Below are 21,281 nucleotides of genomic sequence, written 5' to 3' on the forward strand. Positions count from 1 at the left end.
TATTAATATTTATATTAAATATTCACACATAGAATATTCTGGAATGCATTGATTTTTATTATTAAATCTGTCTGTTTTATAATAACAAATCTATCCTTTTAATGTTCCTCTGCTTGAGCACTTGCATTGTCCCATATTGGGCTTTTAGATGACCGTTTAAACGGATTTTCTTTATCAGATTGTATGTATATTGTTGAGATTTACATACACAACACGTTTGTTGGTGTTTCGAGAAAACATTGACTTTATTACTGTATCGTTAAAATATAAGCATAACATATATGTTTAACTGTGTCTACGATTAAAGTGAAATATCATAGTAAAGCAACACATCAGTTATTTCATGTTTATAATAATCGATATATAGATTAATCGACCAAAAATAGAGAGAACATAATTTTTCTAGATATGAAGATATAAAAAGATGTTACACAAACATAATTTGTATAATTTGAAGAAACAAATATGATACAGAAAATATTTTTTCTTTAAGATATTATTTTTGGAGTTTTCAAAATTAATGTGGATGTCATGAAATATCATATTTTTGATTTTTGTGCTTTCTAATTATTAAAAAATATATGTCTTTCATCTTGTGGATGACAAATGCTAAGTGATGTGTTCTGAACAAAAGTTAAATATCGTTAATTAATTAATTAAATTAAAATTTGAGATTATTAACTTATTATTTTAGCTTTGATCTACTTTAAGAAATTCTAGTCTAATATAACATGTTTTATTAAACGTGTTGCGTTTGAGTTGGTCATATTAACATTATACAGGATGATTCTAAAATCAGAATATTTAAGGAGTGTATTCTACTCATTTTAAGAATAAAAAAAGTGATATAAGTCATGATCCGTTTTCTTTTCGAGTTAAACATGTTTCCTTACGATAAAATTTTATAAAAGACAATTTAGCAAGTTTTGACGTACAAGATCTGTTGACAACAGTACGACATAGTAATCAAATAAATTATCGATCAGTTCGTAAGCGCGTTTGAGTATTTAAATAACGTTTATTAATGCCAGTAACTTTTATGCCCTTTCTTCTTAAAGCGAATAAAACACGTTCTTATAAAGTAGAGTTACTTATTTTGGAATTATCCTGTTAAAGTTTTATTTGCGTGTCGGTAGTATTCCGCGCTTATAAGTGTATAACTTTATGTTCCCTTCGACATTCTCCTCGCCTTTCTGCCTTGTTTGGCTGTCCGATGGTGGCTTCTAGCAAAAAATTCACAAAGGTCTCGGAACAGTGACTAACGGGGTTGTGCGTGTATGCGTGTGGGTGGTAGGACATGGAGATACTGGCTGCTCAACTCATCGAGCTTGGTGTGTCACAGGGCCCCGAGGCCCCGCCAAGGCCGAACAGGCAACATAAGGGCCCTGCAGCCTCATCTACGTCGAATTCAGTGCAACCTGCAAGTGGTAACGATCAGAACAACAAACAGATGCCGCAATCTTCCAGTATTCTTGATCAAGTAAGCGATTGGAGCCACGATTGTTGTGACAAAGATTGATATTTCGGCAGCAAAAATTTACTATGCCTGCATCCACCCTTTCCCCTTGTTGTTACATTATCCCTTTTCTTTTCTTTCTACTTTTTATTGCGCGAGAGACACGTTAACATCGCCTTGCGTCTAGTTTAAGGTAAAAAGTATACAAAGAAAGATGCAGAGATATTAATGTCACACGAATGCGAAAATGACGCTCTAAAAATGATATATCATTTTCTGTCGTTCTAGGCTCTGTCGATCGAGAGTGATAGTGATGACGATCTCGAAGATGCTGGAGGAAACAACTTGAGAAACGACGGTACATTATTGGCTAGCGATCCACCCAAGCCGCTGTAAGTAAAAAGATCCCATAAACTAACATTCAATCGGTTGTCATGACAGTTATCCCAAACTTTTTACTTGGAAATATTTTGTAAAATATTAAATATCACTCGCTATGTCAAAGTTCCATTATCGTCATCTAATTAAACTAATTAAAAATACGTATGTAATTAACATATATTAATTTAATGACTCCAATGAAAAAAAAAGTATTATGATTGCAATAATCTGTATACAATATATACGAATAATGTACAACTTTTCAATAGATTTATTTGTACATATTAGTATTTTTCTGAAATTGGAACCGTGAGAGAGAATTTAGAATTACATTCAAATTAATATGCGAAGCTTATTTTTTCGGAGGGATATAGTTTTTATAATAGTACGATTTGATTGACTTTGAAAAAGGATCACAAAATACTTTTTAAAAATGCAGTTATAATACTTTTTATTTTTACCATGATATTATTCTAAAAAAGAGACAAATATTAAAAAATAATCTTATAACATTATGCAAAGCTAATTCTTTAACGCTTTTATTATAATGTAATAAATAGAATATAGGACGCGATTGCAGTGTGTCGTATTAATCTTACTAATGTCATTTCGTTTCATCTTCCATCATGCCTACCCCACGCTTCGACATTTCGTGTCATATGGTCATCTTGGTCGCCTCGTCTCGCCTCGTCTCGCCTCGTCTCGCAACATCGGCAACGCATTACATGTGCTTCATCCGTTGTCACGTCGTTCCGCTGCAATCTCTATTTCTACTGCTGCAGTCCTGAATTTTCTCCTTTCAGACCGTCGTCCGATTCGTCGTCGTCGTCTTCACATAATGCCCAAAACTCTCATCATGAAGATAAGCCGAAAGGTAGCTACTTTCAAGAAGCACTACTAATGATATTGCGCGATTGATTCAATATCGTGTCTTATCTAATCTTTATAGGAGGAGCACCGAATCGTCCGCTCCCCCCAACCCCCGATGAGGAAGAATCGGGCGATCGTACGCTAGTCATGAAACGAGTGAGTACTTTTCCTCTCAAGGTTGCGATGCAAATTAAATACTACAATATTTATATTTTTTATGTATCTTTCATTCGGATAATTTCATTTCGGCATATCGTTGAAGTTTCCGTATAACGTTGTTATGTAATTTGTATCAATACTTGTGTATAATCACGTTTTAGTAGTTCGTACAAAGCAGTCGATTGTATTTCCTTTCTTATTTAATTTACTATTCGTTTAAGTTATAGGTGTCATAATTACATCGAAACTTAAGTGACATTATTCGTTTGCTCCAAGACCTTTATTAATGCGAGAGTGGAAGATTAAACTTAAGGATAAAAGAAGGAAAGGAAACACAAGCGATTGTGCTGCATATCTGTCTTTTTTTCTTTTTTTTTTTTTTTTTTTTTTTTTTTTGCAAATATGTATGTAACTGAGAGATAATCGGGACTAATTCAATGGTATTGTCCGTTCCCTTCATTGTTTCGCTCCACGTACTTGTCAGGACTTTGTATATTACAAGCGAGCATTATACGGTGCATCTACCGTGCACTGCCTTGTGTCTGTACTTTTGCCGCTGTCGTACGATACACCATGCACATTTATATACAAACGATGAACATATGTCTATAGCACGTTGCTACAGACAGACTATATTGTTTCGGTAGTGAAATTGTAATGGATGTATCGCATCATCCTCATTATTATTATTATTTTTTCAATCTTTTGTTGTATGGGTAATCCTTTATTTAATCTTGAAACTTTTATCATTCATTTACACTCAGCTTCTACTCCTAATTCATTCACTACCGTGGCAAAGATAGTCGATTTTTTTTATTACATTATATCATCACACTTCATCACCATTCACTGACAGTCATCGTTTCACGATGTTATTATCGCACGCATTTTTTTTTCTTGTTTTTTTTCTCTGTCACCGTACCATTATCTTCGCCATCGTACGCGCACTCTAGAAACTTAGTCAGATGTCAAACGATCGTGCAACGGCTAGCGGCATCCGGCGTTCAGAGATAGATGAGCAGCTCCTCCTGAAGGAGTGGGATTTCACCCGCTTCTTTCAGGGTTTTAACGAAAAGTTGGATAAAATGAAACAGGAGCATCAGCAAGAAGCGGCTGGTCAAGCGAGCAAGTCTACCGGATCCAATGAGGATCGCTCCTCTTCATCTAGCGAAAGAACGCTCAAGAGACAGGAGCAGTTGGCCCGAAGAAAACATGAGCAGCATCACCAAAAGCAACATCAATTGAAACCGGTTCACAGGCGGCAAGAGAGCGACTCGAAACTGGGCAACGCATCGAACGCCTTCACGCGCGCATTTCGCCGTGAAAACTCAGATTTTTTCCCATCCGCGAGACACTCGGCGTATTTGCAGAAGTCATCGGACTCGTCGCAGAGATCTAGTATATTCGCTAGCGGTAATCGGCGCGGAAGTGAGATGAGCGTCGCTGGTATTATCGGTAAGAAGGGAGGCGGTGGCGGCGGCCTCAGTTCCGGAGAGCCGATTCTAACGGATTTCTCGTTGAACCGCGAGGGGCTCCAGAGGCCTAGGAGAGAAAAGACCGAGAGCGAGATTGTCTTCAGTAATAGGCACGAGGTGAGAAGGTTCGATTTCGGACGTGATAAAGACGAGAACGCAAGAAGACGCAGTTGTAGACCCTCGGATGCTACGGCCTCTGCCGTAGTCGACGATGCGGGAACGATTAAGTCTACGGCCAGTACGACGGCCAGCGAGTACAGCCCCATTGTCACTCAGGTCAGTCCCCTAAGCGAGTCCTGCGAGCCCCCCCGAGTCTCGCGATCAAACTTCGCGAGCCCTTCCTGCCTGTGTGCTTGCCTGAAAAACCCTTCTTATCACCCTATCGAGATTTTCTGCCTGTTATCTTCCCTCGTCCATCTCCAGAATGTATCTTCAAAGTGTCTATCGAGATATTTCATTTATTATATTGTTTTTCGTTATGCTGTACGATTTTTGTACAGTTTGTTTGCAAAAAAATATCAGTTATAAGATTATATTTGATTAATTAACGAAATTACCTACTCATAGACACTTTGATTCTTTACACTTTCTCCCGAGACCATTGTGACTGATTTTTCGACATCCAACGGCATAACCAATCACATAGAAAGCTAGTAAATCAGCTACGCTCGATTTTTAGGCGCATTTCTTTTTTCTATATCATCGTATATCATCATTCAGTTTCACGATTTATCAAATAAATAGTAGCGATACGTTTACAATTACTAGTGCTATCAGTATCATATTAGCAGTATTAATACAATCTCTCATATTTCGATTAGATTTTTCATCATTTTCACTTAAAAACGATATCGGAAAATCGTTGAAGCGCAACGTTAGATTATCGTTAATACGTTGTGCCGTCTCTATTACTAATTCCATTACTACTAGTATTACTACTCCTATTATATTTACTTTAATAACACTCCATTATTACTGTTACTGCTATTACTACCACTACTGTTAGTGTTCTACTACTATTAGTTCCTATTGTTACACTTAAGAACATGGGGAAGATTCTCGCTCTGGGAGAGGTGCTGCTGATATAATAACCTTCTTCACTTTTTCCTCTACTCTTTATCAATAAGGAGGCTTTTTGCAAATGTGTCATATTTGCCGAGTAGCGTTAATTCGCGTTTCATTTGGACTCAACATTATTAATCATAATACAATGTTTCGCCTAATATAAACTTCTGATGCTTTATTTGATATGAAATATGGTTGTGGGATTTTTCGTGAGATTATTAACGAGCGACAAATCAACAAAAGAGAGATGTCGAATTATTAATTGCTACTCCGTAAATCAGAACTTCTCCGTCTTCCATTCATCGTTGTATATCCTTGTCCCCGGCAAATCAGCCTCGTCCTCTACTGTTTGAGTGATGCGTACTATGCTATGCAGAAAAACGACATACATCTACGACGACGAAATCTGGGACTGAACTGAGGATTAACCGCATGGAATTTCTTCGGGATACTCGACAACACGTCGTTACCATCAGCGCAACGACACGTCGCGGGATTTGGCAAAAAAAAAAAAAAGAACACATCAAAATTCGTGATGGTGAATCACGAAGACCATTTCCCCGGATTACGTTAACGTATTTCTAATATAATGTTTTTTCGCGTAATTCCGGATCGCGGATCTATTTTAACATTCTAATCGTGACTAATAAATCGATGAAAATAATCGGAAGTGCGGTTTTCAAATAAGAACCGTTGATAAAAAAATCTCATAGCAATCAAAATATCTTAGTTAACAGTATTTTTTGCAAAAATATTGTCATAACATTGATATATATCTCTCTTGAGACACAAGCTGACTCAATTCTTATATTTATTATACCTCGAGCTTCAGATACGCTTCCATGTTTTATTTAGTGCCACTTGTACATTTGTATGTATTTAATCGTGATATACTTAATATTCGCTCATAAAGATTGCATTAACATTTTATAAATTTAAATTCTGACGTTTACACGTTCTAAGCCAATATCTCTTAACAATGGATTAATAATTTTATAACCATTCGTATAATCGAGGATCCTGGATTTTAATTAGATTTTTGCTCTTTTGATCTTTTTATTAAAGATCGATTTACTAACATATAAATCTACTTATTGAATCTTGAACGATATAAAAAATAATTGCATTAACTATAGAGTAGATTTTGATATTGACTCTTTTTATGTACATTAATATGAGTTATATACTAAAATGCTATCTAAAATATTAAAAAGACTAACATTGCAATAGCCACGTTACGTTCTTTTGCGTATTAGTTTATTAGAAATCTTATTACTCGAACCTCAATCTTTGCATCCCAAGAATGAGAGAGAAAGTTGAAAGAAAGAAAGGAAGTGAAAAAGAGAAAGCAATTGAAAGAAAGAGACAGAGATCGAAAAACCGCGAGAACAATACTAATAACGATCAATAATCGATCTGGCGTGTATGTGTTTTCTGAGTGTATGTTTGTCATTAACGCAATTTCTAATATTATCTGCATGGTTCCGACAAAAAAAAAAAGAGATAAAGAAAGATAGAAGGAGACAATGAGACTGTTCCGAAACAAAGATTGAATATTAGGAGAAGAGGAAGATGATGTTAAAGCAGAGAGAACGATCTCAGAGAAATCGAGCAATCGAGATTGAAATATAGAGTGACGATGGATCATTTTATAAACGTCGTACGAGGCCATGACTGTTATCACGAGCACCGTCTTGCATGACGCTTGCAGCAATAAACGAATGTTGTGCCCAAACCAGATATGCGTTACGTTAAACGCGTATAACATTCATCTCATGTCTTCGTGTTGCAGCACGAGTGCTAAGCATGCTTTATTTTGTCTTACATGTATTCTTTTGGCATGATATGCGTGTAACGATTTTGTGTTTATTCTCATCGCCGTCTCGTCGAGATTAACGTGCGTTAGAGAAAGGCTTAGAATACGCATCGAATTTAAGATATCCTTTATCTTACGCTCGTTAGCTATAAAAAAAATTGAATGTAACGCGATTATTGCATTAACATCGTGCAATGTCTAAACGAAAACAATAGTTGCATTCAATTTTGCGTTTATTAGCTAATTTCTCTCTCTAGTATAAGTCTAATTTTTATACTATAGTAGAAGCATAAAAAAATGATAAACTATTACATCGTTGCAACTACTACATATATATTTGTATATTATTATTTTTATGATCTATTATTTTTTACTTATTATTACGCATATGTTCTTAGTTTTTGATTGCGATTGTGTCTTTGTATACTTTGTCGAGACTATGTAACGTGGGTGTAAAGTTTCTATCGAAATTAATATTTAATGAGCTGTTTTAGAATTAATTTATATTACAATGTTTTTGATATATGTTTTTATGTGTCGTCGTAATAAGACGAATGTAAAACGTTCAGTGAATTGATAATATTATGTTATTTAATGAGATTGAGTTTATGTAGCAACTAGATATGATCGATATTAGCTAATCGACAGTTCGCATGACTGCGTTTTCCTTTTATGTGTTTTGCACTTTACATATACTGATTAATAATACATATATAAGTCGTACAACTTGTTGCGTTGTTATTCGCAGAGATGAAATTAATCTCATTAATTCGTTAACTCATTATTTTTTTTTTTTTTTTTAATGTGCGCTGTCGATATAAGTTTTTTAACATCATTATTTTGCTCTTTGTTTTTCTTCTTATTTTTGTTCTTTTCATAGCTTTTGTTCTTTTTACGCCTTCGTTTTTTGCAGTCTTCGTTCTCTTTCTGCTCTTTTATTGTTTCTGCTTGCCTTTCCGCTTTTCCGTGACATAATCCGCGCTTTCATACATAATTTCATTATCCTTTATATCGTTGACTATACTTCCCTTCTAATCCTTATTTCTCTTACTGTTCTATTCCTGTAATGTCGGCGTAATTCTTTATCTTACTTTATCTATATCGCAGAGTATCGAGATCTGAATCCTTAAAGATAGACGAAGCAAAAAATAATACTTTTTAAAGTGCATTATCAGTTTTATATATGTAAGAAACGACCAGAATATAAAAGAAAAGGAATTTCATGCACGAAACAATCTAAAACAGAAATTCAGGTCCCGATCTCAAGCCTTCTCTTTATATCCGCTTTTTCTTTCAGCCCTTGTCTCGGCTGTCTCATATTAAATGGAGAATCGCTGGTGATTACAGAATCGCGAGGGTGATCGTTCAAGAGGCGGAGGTGATTTCCAGAGATCAGATTCGTCCCCAGGCTCGCGGCCCAGTTCGGTCTTACCGGATCTCTTGACTTCGTCACCAGGTCAACGACAGGACAAGTCGACTAGCGAGGAGGTCAGATTCATCTGTCTATATGTATCCTATGTTCTCTGTCCTCTATATCGATTTATGCGCGTACTCGTGTACACTCGTGTATCCCTTTCGATGTATTATACAAAGTGTGAACCAATAATAATAAAAGAGCCGAGAATTTTTATTGAAAATTAAACATTTAATGCAAAAATCGCTCACGCAAATTTCACTCACGAGTACGCGCATGTGCATCAAATTTTCAAACAACTTATTTTTATTTTTACTTTATTATACAAAATACTTATATGTTTCTCGTCGAGACTTGTGAGTCTTGTGAACGATGTGACGTAACAACGTCGTACAATGATTGATAAAAAGATCTTAGATGATTAGCATTTCGTTCAGTAGTAATGAGAATGCTTTTTTCCGTGTTACCGAATTGTCCGAGAAGTAATGCTTTTTGATTGGATCAAGAAAAACGTTTTTATACTGTGTATATTTATCTTACATCGATTATTCTAAGCATACGTCGCAAAATAGGTACGTAGCGCGTTGGTATTATGTTCTTATCCGCAAACCTGTGATTCGATACATTATTTAGATTTCGCCAGGCTTCTTGTGAACAGAGAGACTAGTGGCAACGACAATAAAACGATACGATACAATAAGAAGTTTGCTCGTCGCTTCAATACTTTAATTCCGAATACGTGGAAATCAATTCGCGCGCGTGATTTCTACATATATTTATATATTATTTAAATTTATGAGGGTTTGCGCACACAGGAGGCAGCTTATGCTTTGTGTCAGTGTCTTGTTAATTGTTCGTGATAGCCTACAAAGTGCATTTTGTTAACTATACGTATCAATCTGTTATTTCATTTCTTTAAGTTGCATTCTTATTTCATTATGAATTTTAGCAATTGGTATATAGATCTCGACGGTTTTTAATTTTATATTATTATTATTTTTTTTATGTGCATAAACATTATTGTACATGAAGGTACAATGTTAGCAGAAGCACGAAAAGTTTCGCGAGTTCGACTTTAGCGGAAATTTCAACTCTCAAAAAAAAATTATTCAATTCTATTTCTAGAACTGTCGTGTTTCCAATATATTCCTGGTAAAATTTAAAAAGAAAGAGAGAGAGAGAGTGAAAGTTACCACTAGTCTAGTAACGGTTCATAAACGGCTCGCATCTTTGCGAACGCATCTTTTTTTACTCGAATCTCTTATCAGGTTCAATATCAGAGAAGCCTTTGTGATTCAACGGCTCGTACATCCCCATTTCGTTACCGTAAGAATCGTACGCGATAGTTTCGTTTACCCTGGCATCCTTAAATATTCTTTGCACATCTCTCGCTTAATGAGATAGTTTCTCGCAGGCGTATATGTGATATTCTTCATCGTTTCTACCCTGATTTTAGACAGTTAGTGTTTCTGTAGGAAGAAAAAACAGATACACTAATTATGTCGAAAAATAAAATATATTCCGATTATACGGGTGCAAGAGCACTATACGAATCTCTCTTATTGGCAATCCACGTGCAAGAAGAGACGTGAAAGTCGCAAAACGAGCTAGTAGAGTTAATCAGGCCTTGTTACATAGAATTACGAAAGGTTTTTTTTTTTCTTTTTATTACGGTCACGCTTTGATCAGTAGAATCGTAGGCCACACGCCATGTCTCTGTTTCACGTGCGATCTCCCTATAAGCGATCAATTATACGGTTGTCAGCGTGACTAATTCAGGATTATGTTGTGTGTTGTGGGACACGCGGGAGCTCTAACCCGAAGGGCAGGGCCCTCTACTGACCATTCCAATCCCAATACTAATTACAATGTAAGTATCTCTATATTCATCCATTTACACAATTTCAACATTGTTTCTCCTCCCCTCCTTCTCCCTCCTCGCGTTTGCGCGAGGGGAGGGGATAGAAGGGATAAGGGCATATACTCGTGTTACTTTGCTCTTGATCAGTGATCTTTTTCATTATGCACAACGCGAGATGAATGCCAGTTTTTGTGCGCGCGGGTCGTTTTATCCTCTTTTTGTTGTTGGTTTGTGGGATCCTCTATTCTCTTGATTCTTGATGTCACATGGTATAAACGGCGATATTTCTAACACGACCGTCGCGGCCACCGTTGCTTTTTGTTCTCACATCTCTCTCTTCCTTCTATCCTTTTTCTGGATTTTGTTTCTCATTCGTGAGACGTGTGTGGCAAACGTGCGAAATGAATCCGCGCGTTTCACGATGTCTACGAGTGTTTAATCTCTCGTCGAGTGTATTCGAGAATAACGACGCGACGCGATAATAAATAAGCTAATAATTGTGTGGATGTGTGCCATTAAACACAGAGTTTGCTAATTTCGAATCTGCTTATCGAATGCATCCCTTCGATATATGGGTTTATTATCACTGCGAATGCCTGTTCCTTTTTACGTTCCTTCTTACTTTGCGTATAGAAGCTTTAACTTTACGAACGAGGTAATATCTGTTTGTGGGAGAATGCTATGTAGATATCGCATATTTGATTCGACTGATTTGTTCTTTCTCGATTTCTTCATTTATCCTTTGCATGTTCTTTTTTTTTTTTTTTTTTTTTTTTTTTTTTTTTTTTTACTGAAATCTTTCTGCAATTACATCTTTCTGCCAGTAGCGTTTTCGGGTATTTGGGTTGAAGATAAATTTTCTGGGACTTTAGCATCCTTTTTGTGTGTCAAGTAGAAATTTTACTGTGTCATTTGATGTGTTTCGCCCGGGGTCTCTTAAACGGCAGAGTCATCTCTGTTGCAGTATCGACAAGCGGTGAAATCACCACCTCCGTTTGCGCTTCAACAGAAACAGAGGTCTTTCCTGACTTTCGGATTTGGGGCCGGTCCAGCGAGAAGAGAGTCTCACGTAAACGTTAACGTAACACCCACCAGCCACGATTTAGCGTCGGATACACCCGAGATACGCAAATACAAGAAGCGTTTTAACAGCGAAATTCTTTGCGCTGCGTTATGGGGTATGTGCAGCCATTTGTATAAAATCTCTTTAGTCGTACGGCGTTTAAGTTTTGTCGAATTGTGTAATCGATTTCTAACCGTTTTACAGGAGTAAATCTATTAATCGGCACCGAGAACGGCTTGATGTTACTGGACAGGAGCGGTCAGGGTAAGGTTTATCAATTGATCAGCAGGAGACGTTTTCAACAGATGGAGGTTCTCGAAGGTCAAAATATTCTCGTTACAATCAGCGGTAAGAAGAACAGAGTACGCGTCTACTATCTGTCTTGGTTGAAGAGTAAGATTCTGCGAACGGATGGTCACAGCGATGTAAGTTTTATTTTATATCGTAGAGATTTTCTTTCCTGATCTTTAACGTGAGAGTATTTTTACCACGAGATATTATTTTATTTATTTGCAGCAAGTTGAGCGACGTAACGGTTGGATTAATGTAGGCGATCTGCAGGGCGCCGTGCATTTCAAAATAGTGAAATACGAGAGGATAAAGTTTCTCGTGATCGCGCTGAAAGATTCCATAGAGATTTATGCCTGGGCGCCAAAGCCGTATCACAAATTCATGGCTTTCAAATCTTTCGGCGAACTCGCGCATAGACCGCTACTGGTTGACCTTACGGTTGAGGAGGGTACAAGGTTAAAGGTTATTTACGGTAGTGCCGACGGCTTCCACGCGGTTGATTTGGATTCCGCCACGGTTTACGACATTTATTTACCAAAACACGTAAGAGAAATCAGATCCAAAATTGGATAGGATAGGAAAGGTAGGTAGGTATACACGATACGATTTATTGGCCGACCTGCTCGTTTCATAAATTGGGCAGGTTTCCCGGTGATAAATCTCTCTTGCACGATTTATCGTTAGTAGAATACTAACATGAACACGCACACGAACACGAACACATACACATACTTTACAGTAACTAACGATATATCGGCAGATTTTTATATTGAACAAGTTTTGCAACAGGAAACGATATTTTTTTACGACCAAACTCTTCGTCAAAATCAATCCGTCTGTAAATTGTTCAGATTTATCCATAAAGAGATATCAGTGTGTATATATACGTATATATGTATGTATTGTTCGTGAATTTGTATCTACTATCAAATTTTTCTAAGCGATTTTTCAAATTGATAAATCGCTCAAATCAGAGCTGATAAAAAATCGTCATGTATATCTATCTACTTACCTCTATTTACTTTAAAGCCATATGACAATGTGTATTATCGTGCACTGTTTTTTTTTCTACTCGCAGACCCAGGGCCCCATCTGTCCGCATTGTATAGTAGCATTGCCTAATAGTAATGGCATGCAGCTGCTACTTTGTTATGATAACGAGGGCGTATACGTAAACACTTATGGAAGAGTATCCAAAACGATGGTTCTTCAATGGGGCGAGATGCCTACGAGCGTCGCATACATCGGCACGGGGCAGATCATGGGTTGGGGTAACAAAGCGATCGAAATTAGAAGTGTGGAGAGCGGTCACCTCGACGGGGTTTTCATGCACAAGAAGGCTCAACGGCTCAAGTTCCTCTGTGAACGTAATGATAAGGTGCGTACGATATATCTCGACTCGAATACACGTGCTTTTACGATTGATTTATATTTTGGATAAAAAATGCTGTAGGTTGTGTCGTTTTATTGTTTATGTGAAGCTTATATATGATATCGCTTTTTAGGTGTTCTTCTCGTCGGCGAAAGGCGGTAGTTCGTGCCAGATTTATTTCATGACATTAAACAAACCAGGGATGGCCAACTGGTGATTCCGAATGAGGCCGAATCTGGCCCCAAGATTATCTTCGCGATTACCAACGCCGCACAATCCTCCTCCGCGTGTATCGGGATATACAGCGTCGGCGCGTACATTCGCCCGCCCTTCACTGCCAAGACTCAGCGCCTTGGAGACTAGGAGGTGCACGCATCGTATCCAGCATCCTTATCAACAACAGCATCAGCAGCGTCATCAACGTCATCGTCAATATTATTCTTATTATTATCCACGTAATCTTTCAACATCGTACAATTACAATTACGAATATCAAGAGGACGAAGAGTGCGACGATAGGTTCCAACGATACTGTCAGCCCATGCGAAGCGCACCAGGGACGTTAACGTTTGTGAATCTTCTCATCAAGAGATTTCTCTGTATTCTCACTTGCTCGCCCTGCGGATTGCGCGGTGTGGCCTAACACGGTGCTGAAACACGGAGCAAATTTTCTCAAGAGGGCGCACGATAAAGTATTGCACGCTGGTAAATCGTATTGAAGGTATTCTCTATGTATTTTCCCTCTCTTAAAAAGAAAAAAAAATACAAATTTATCGCTTTAATTACACTACGATAAGCCTGTATTCGTTTCGCGTTGACATGTATATGTAAACTTTAATTCTCGCAAAAACTTAATGTTAAAACGGAACAAAGTGTATTTTAATGTGTCTGATGAATACATAATAATTAAGAATGTTTTATACGAAGAATGATTTAGAGAATAACGTAATAAAACATAAACTTTATTTGTGCTCTGATCTTTTTAAAATTGCGAATAGATAGACGTAAGTACAGTGTTAATAAATTACCAGTGATACAGCGATCATGTAACTGACTGATTGTTGTACCAAAGAGATTTCTTCTCTTTGGTTGTACCGTGCAACTGTTTTCAGCATAAGAAAGCTCGTGCAATATCGCTGGATTGATCTGTACAAAAAAAGAAAGACTCTATTCTAAGAGATTTTTCTTGCTTGGTAACCGTGGCAAGAAAATACCGATAATTGAATTGCGAGTGTCGTATAAAGAATCGGAAATCTCGAGGAATAAAAAAAAAGAAGCTGGTATAATATTTGCAGTCGTGATTTTTTTTTTTTTTTGGTCAGTTCGTTAATTTTTCAATTCTGGTGTGTGGTCTTAACAAAATGTGTAACATCGTTTTAATAGAAGCGAACGCATTATGACAGACTGACGCCATAATAAACGGGGACGACGTTGTTGCGTACGACGCGATATCAAGAAATAAAATTAGAATTAAGTGAGAGTAATTACTAACGTTAATTAATTGTATAGTTATAGCAGCTGAGAATTCTTTCCGCGGACTCGTACTGACAAACGCGATGACGATGACGCGATATGAGATAACGTGGTAGGATAACATTGGATGGATGAAAATCGCATTTTTACACAAATAGTAGATTAATTATACTGTAGGGATTTCGCAATGCGCGATGTTGAAACGATGTTGTATAGTCAAGTTTCTTTTTTTAGTAATTTCTTGTTATGTTCAATACGCGTCTTTGTACTACGAGAAACCACATTCGCACAACAATCTTTCGTCGTAACGTCGTCAACGAACAACGTAGACGATATAGTCTTCAGCTTTTGTAAGAAATTTATAACTTAGCGAGAGGACGCGCACTAAAAGAGAGCATCCCGCCCTTCCGTCTTCCCTCTCGTTCCTTGATCGCGGATCGCTATTTCGCTTCCAAAGCGTTATTACGATCTGATCTCATAATCTCAAAGATACTCTCCCCTGGTTGAAAGGGAATTTAATAATTATTGTACTTTTATTGATTTTATTGATGTTGGATTATCCTTAGCCGATTTAAGCGAGCTTACAGTGTTAATAACGGGATGGTGAAGGAACAAATTTCAAGTTACGCTACTTCTTCGTTCATGTTGTTTACGATATCGAAGTCATTGAACGTACATAATTAGTATACGTAATACTTGCAGGGATTTCATCGATAAAAATTACGTTAGAAATATAGCAACGGGGAAACATATTTTTAACGTTACAGATATAATTATGACGTTACCAACGTGACAGGGGAGAGCAAGTGTGTGGTAAGAATTATTAAAATTAACGTAAGAATTAGATTATCGGTTAATAAACATGATTGTGATCGCGTTAATTATGCGACTGTGAAAATTGGACTATTTGGAATTTGAGAATAAGACAATTGACAATTCCGCTATAGCGGAATATCGTGGTAAGCAAAATCTTAAAAATGTCTCTTTCCCTTTTCGTCCAGGCTTGCGGTCAGGCTGACATATCTTTACTTATCGCGCGTTTTGAAACGAGCGATTAAAGTGACCGATCTTTGTCGACGATTAAAAAATTGTACTTTTAATACTAAGACATCATGTAATACGATGCGCGTGTTTACGATACGATTAGGTAAATGCGATAGCGATTCTAATGATCGACAAAAATCAAGCTACGCGAGAGAAATTGTACACTCATTTATTTATTTGTGTAAATAAATAAATATATGACGTGTCTCACATACGCGACACACACGGAGATACATTTTACTTGGATCGACTGTTGTAAATTGTCAACGTTATCAGTTGATAACGTATATGCATAGATATTCTCGCGACGAAACATTTTTTATACCATTCACGAGAAGGCACAGGAAGGGGCGGAAAGCTCCGTATAGTGCAACGAAAGACTGCTTTTAAATGGAGGGAGCTTTTTATCGCGCGAGAACAGAGAACGAGTGGGATATATCGAACGAAAGAAAGGGAGAGAGTGCAAAGAGAGAACGAAAGAGCGAGTGCGAATGAGAGAGAGAGAATGATTTTTGGCAAAAATACTGCACTTTCGGGCGGTTATTTACGATTGGCAGAAATGTGGATATAATATTATATGATAGTAATATTATTAATTACCTTAACTAGCGCGAACTAATTTTATACGAGGACTTCCCTTTTCTTTGTATCCCGTGTCTTTGTATACTTGTATCTCGACTCTCTTCTCCTACTTTTCTAATCTTTCTACGGCGTTCAATTTCCCTTCCCCTTGATTATCCTTTCTCTTTACACATTGTCTCCCAAAGATGGTAGTGATGATTTTTTTTACAGTATATATATAGTTCATAATATTATTACAGCAATTTATATTATCGATTGTACTATTACTATTATTTCTATTCTTACGAACGTCACGATCGTTAGACGCGATGTATACTATAATTACGACGATTATTATTTTTATTATTACTATTCACACATACACATACACACACGTACACACTATTGCTAAAGTCAAATATACGGACATTCGTAATTTCATTGATGCATTTCTTTATTCGCAGCCCTTTATTGTCGCATCGCACCGAGTATTATCAGTCAGCATCGATAAATCGGCGATTCTCTCAGATACTTCTTTCGCTCTTAAAGTTTGTAATTGCAAGTTGGACTGGTTTATCGCGATAAGTCACTACTGTTAATCTGCACACTCGTAATACACCGAACCGCTAACGCGATTTCCGCGTGTTTATTGTATAGCACGATGCTTATCGCGACTGCGAGTTGTCGATGTTTGTTGAGAATTCATGCTCTTCCGGAGTATGCGCAATCGAATTTCTCTCTGCACTTTCCTAAACCGGATCTAGTTTCATCGTTTACCAATTTCCGTTTAATTGTTTTGCATCGGGATGTTGTTTGAAACTGCTGCCGATGTTGTCGGTGGAACGGTGTATCATTCGTATTTAAATAAGTCGTACCTTTGCGTGCTTTAATAATACAATTTCTTTAATTTTTTCTAAAGATCGCTCTTTATACGATCTATAATATCCGCGAAGAATTTTATTTATAACTTTATATGTATCGTGTAATACAGGAAATATTTGAAAAAGTCGAAAATGCAAACAGATGTAAACGTTTTGATTAAATGAGAGTAAAACATAAATTTCTTCGTCTAATTAGTAAACAGCAAAACTTGTGTCTATTATTGGTCACAGTGTTAATCAATTTTTTGTACATTCAGACTGTTGATATTGAAGACATGAGGAATCTCATATAATATTAATATTTTAATTAAGTAGTAGTAATAATATTTTAGATAGTTATAATATTTTAGTTAATAAATATGTACTAATATCGTTCAGATTTATTTTTCAGGAAAGACATTATTTCTTCAAATGCTTAATCATTCGTAAAATTTCTAATTGTCAATTTTGTAATCTTGTTCTTCTATTTTATGCTTTTATATCATATATACTTTTTTATTTGAATCAAAGATTGTCTTTTTCCATTGTAATAATAATCATAAATATTCAAATCGAAATATACGCTACTTTTTCAGGCTCCAAGATAAAAATTCGCAAATATCACACTTATAATTTACAAATTGTAGTTTTGTGTTCAAGAGAACTGTCCCTCCCTCTCTTTGAGTATAGTATTAAACTATTAACCCTCGTAATACCTAAAAGCCGATATATCGGTTTTTGTTACCAAGTAGAACGTAGTTGACGATCGATATATCGACATGTTAGTCAGTACTATCTACTAACGAAATTATTAACGTCTAATACTTTAAACCTCGCTCGATACATGTGTACATATAATGGCCGGAAATAAGAACGGTTCGAGTGAGAAAGCCGATTATGGCGGTTGCTCGATTATTTGCCGGGACAATCGCTTGCTCGCGATCATGATCGGTTAAAATTGTTCAATGACCGATATTTCGATCGATCTCTGAGCGTTCTCGTAAAGTTTGATGCTACGACGGATCAAGTCGGGTATATCAACCTCTGTATTAATGATGGCTAGTAATTAGCAGCGACGGGCTCAAAGACCGCGGCCCGCCGTTCCCTTGGCGCGAGAATCAGAAAGTTTCGTTTCCGTGGGTAATGACGCGAGAGAGGACGCGTTTATATATACGTATATACACAGGAGAATATGTTTATTCGAAAGTTGTATGCGCGTTAAACGCATTAAAAGTATTCGCCGGAATGGATCTGCGAGCGTGCAAAGTTTCGCCCAGCTGGATTTAACCACCTGATCCGCGCCCACCCTATCACGATTCGCTCTATCTCGATAACAACTACGCCGATAACGGAGAATACCCTTTTAAAATCGTAATACGCGATCTTATTCATCGGTTGAAAAGTGAATAACATCGATTCGCGGCGTCGACCGCGTCGCGTTAATTTTTTTCGATTACTGTCCAGGGAAAAAAGTGGTTAAGGATTTTGATTTCAGTTTTAAATTCTATAGAAGAGTGCAACGAATGAAAGAAAGAATTTCAAAAATAAATAAATATATATATAAATTTTTTTTTCTCAGAAAGAAAATATTTATTTAGGGTTCTTCCTAGTTTGACACTCTGAAAATAAGGCGATTTTTGGGAACTTTTTTTAAAGAAAAGTATAAAACATCAAAATTCTAAACTTTGCATGTTTATTAAATAACATTTCAAGTATATTTTGAATTTTTTTCAAACAAAAATATTTGTTTGTTTCGGATTTATAGTAGCTCAACCAGGATGTCTAAAAAAAAATTGTTGTTCGTGGCGAACATGATTCCAACCTGAAATAAAAAAAACCAAACAGATTCTTAATCTGTATGAGTGTGGCTATCGCGTGAATTAGAATTAAAAAAAAATATTGAAAAATAGAAAAATGGCAGCGTCTCAAAAAAACATTTCATTTTTCACCAAAAAATTGGTTTTTAGGTCGCAAAACTCGAATTTTGCAAATATCGATTTAATTCTAGTTTACACAATAGCCACAGAATCTTTTTGATTTTTTTATTTCAGATTATAATGGCTGAAATTATCTTCGCCACGAACAACAATTTTTTTTTTAGACACCCTGGTTAGATTACTATAATTCCGAAACGAACAAATATTTTTGTTTGCAAAAAATTCAGGATATATTTGAAATGTTATTTAATAAATATGCAAAGTTCAAAATTAACGTTTTATACTTTTCCTTAAAAAAAAAATTCCCCAAAATCGCTTTTATTTTCAGAGGATCAAACTAGGATGACCTCTTAAAGGAAGAAAAAGAATATGGGTGTTTGCGGAAGTTACTTGAATATAGATACCACCGGTCCTACAAACCGATATTACATCCCGAGAGCATGCTTTTTTCGGGGCACGTCTAAAGACTCGTAGCCGAGCGCTTTCTTCTGTACGAGAAACGAGAAACTTGTTTTCGGAGTTAATTGTATGCAAGCCTCGGCGTGCGGGCGAATTGGGGGTGCGCTCTTTCTCCTTCTTCCTTTCATTCCTATAGCCATCTCGTCCCAGCCGGCTTTTCCCAGTTCGGGTCGGGGAGTGGTGGTGGGGAAGGGGAAAGCGATTCGGTTCCCATTACCGGGGAACATTTGAACGTAAGTTGATTGCTCGTAGTATGGACTTTTGTATTCTCTAAACTCAGAAGCATTATCGTTAACGAGCAAACGATAGTCGCTGGGAGCGTAGCCGATACCGAGCGCCAACGGTACTTCCGGAAATTCTTGCGCAACTAAACAGCTCCTAATGAGCTTGGCGAGTAATACTCGGAAATCGACCAGTGGATCGGAAACTAAGTTAGAGAGCGATTAATTCAATTTGCCGCCCTGTTTATTATTAGTTTCGCGGTAATCGTGTATTTCGAATCATCGGAGCGCGATACCTTTTCCTCTTTTCTCCCACCATGTTTTCCACGATACGCATTTTCCTTGCCCCCTTCTCCCTCTCCTCCTTCTTCTCTCGTCGCAGATCACCTCTCTCTCTTTCTCTTCAGCCGCTAATTACACTTTTATCTATATAATTCACAATCTCTTTTCGCGTTTCGCGTTGCAAAACTCGAGCGCGCTCGCGCGAGTTACGATCGCTTCGAAAACGAATTTCCGCTCTCTTATTTTCCCCGAGAAATGCAGGTCCCCCTGCATATTTCCCTCAGGTTCGCACTTTTTTTTTTCGCAGCAACATTCGGCTTCCTGCGTCGGAAGCCCGTCTCGTCTCGCGAGATACTACGCGGGAAATCGCAGCAGCCGTGTGACCTGTAAACGAAATATCTTCGGCATTCACAGACATTGTATAGCTCGGGCATTTCGCAATCGTATTTTCGTCTCTCTTCTTCTTTTTTCCCTCCTCTTCTTTCTCTCTCTCTCTCTCTCTTCGTGTATTCTCTCTCTTTCTCTCTCTCCGATATTATTGCTGTGTCAAGAGGCTCGCGGATGTACCTTTGATATACAGGCCAACACGCTATCAGAGAGAAAAGCTGGATCCATCGAACATCTCCCGTCGATAACAGCCCCATGGATGGTGGCCAGTCCACGACGTTCTTTCATCTCTCCGAGAGAAACTGTATCTCTGTACATGGCAGTATTAGAAATATTTCATTATTTTTCTTTTTGGAATAGCGAGCGAGAGGGCTAACATCAGAGGGCTGCTCTAATGTTATTTCGAAACTTATGATCTTAACCAGGGGATATATCTTTTAGCGCGTGCACTTTTACGCGGAATATATACAGTTCTACAAATCTAAGTTCGTAAACAGCCCTCTTGCGAGCTCTTCGTTGGCGTGTCTGCTAAGCACGTACTAATCGTAAACATGCTTAAGATCGTGGAACAACTGTAATATTTCAAGCATTTATACCTGTCGCCTGTATTCTCATTAATTTAACAGAATAATGCGCGTAATATATATGTCTGCAGCTGATGTGTGCAATATTTATTTGTACACTATTAGCATCTGAATAATATTTTCTACGACATATATAATATCAAACTAATTTAAAAATATAAAACATTGTTAGAATATAATACTATTGATTGTTGAGAATACAGTTCGCAGTTTTATTTAAAACAATTCTTAGAGATTATTATTTCTCTCT

The 21,281-nt window shown here is 37.0% G+C and overlaps 1 protein-coding gene across 10 annotated transcripts in view; it reads left to right on the forward strand.

Moving 5' to 3' along the window:
* LOC115244633 (mitogen-activated protein kinase kinase kinase kinase 4) overlaps positions 1-16,742 on the forward strand; it is a 30,866-nt gene extending 14,124 nt beyond the window's left edge. The window contains exons 11-21 of one of the 10 annotated variants that reach the window (XM_029822441.1): positions 1,295-1,480; positions 1,745-1,848; positions 2,620-2,711; positions 2,787-2,863; positions 3,820-4,617; positions 8,570-8,710; positions 11,462-11,675; positions 11,765-11,985; positions 12,077-12,394; positions 12,930-13,229; positions 13,357-16,742. In XM_029822441.1, the coding sequence (XP_029678301.1) occupies positions 1,295-1,480; positions 1,745-1,848; positions 2,620-2,711; positions 2,787-2,863; positions 3,820-4,617; positions 8,570-8,710; positions 11,462-11,675; positions 11,765-11,985; positions 12,077-12,394; positions 12,930-13,229; positions 13,357-13,440 (2,535 nt within the window). In that variant the 3' untranslated portion in view covers positions 13,441-16,742. The remainder of the gene's footprint in view (positions 1-1,294; positions 1,481-1,744; positions 1,849-2,619; positions 2,712-2,786; positions 2,864-3,819; positions 4,618-8,569; positions 8,711-11,461; positions 11,676-11,764; positions 11,986-12,076; positions 12,395-12,929; positions 13,230-13,356) is intronic. The other 9 variants (XM_029822443.1, XM_029822447.1, XM_029822448.1 and 6 more) reach the window with 9 other exon arrangements.
* Positions 16,743-21,281: the final 4,539 nt, after the last annotated feature.

The sequence above is a fragment of the Formica exsecta genome, unplaced genomic scaffold (genome assembly GCF_003651465.1).
Source record: "Formica exsecta isolate Colony F162 unplaced genomic scaffold, ASM365146v1 scaffold826, whole genome shotgun sequence".
Taxonomy (NCBI): domain Eukaryota; kingdom Metazoa; phylum Arthropoda; class Insecta; order Hymenoptera; family Formicidae; genus Formica; species Formica exsecta.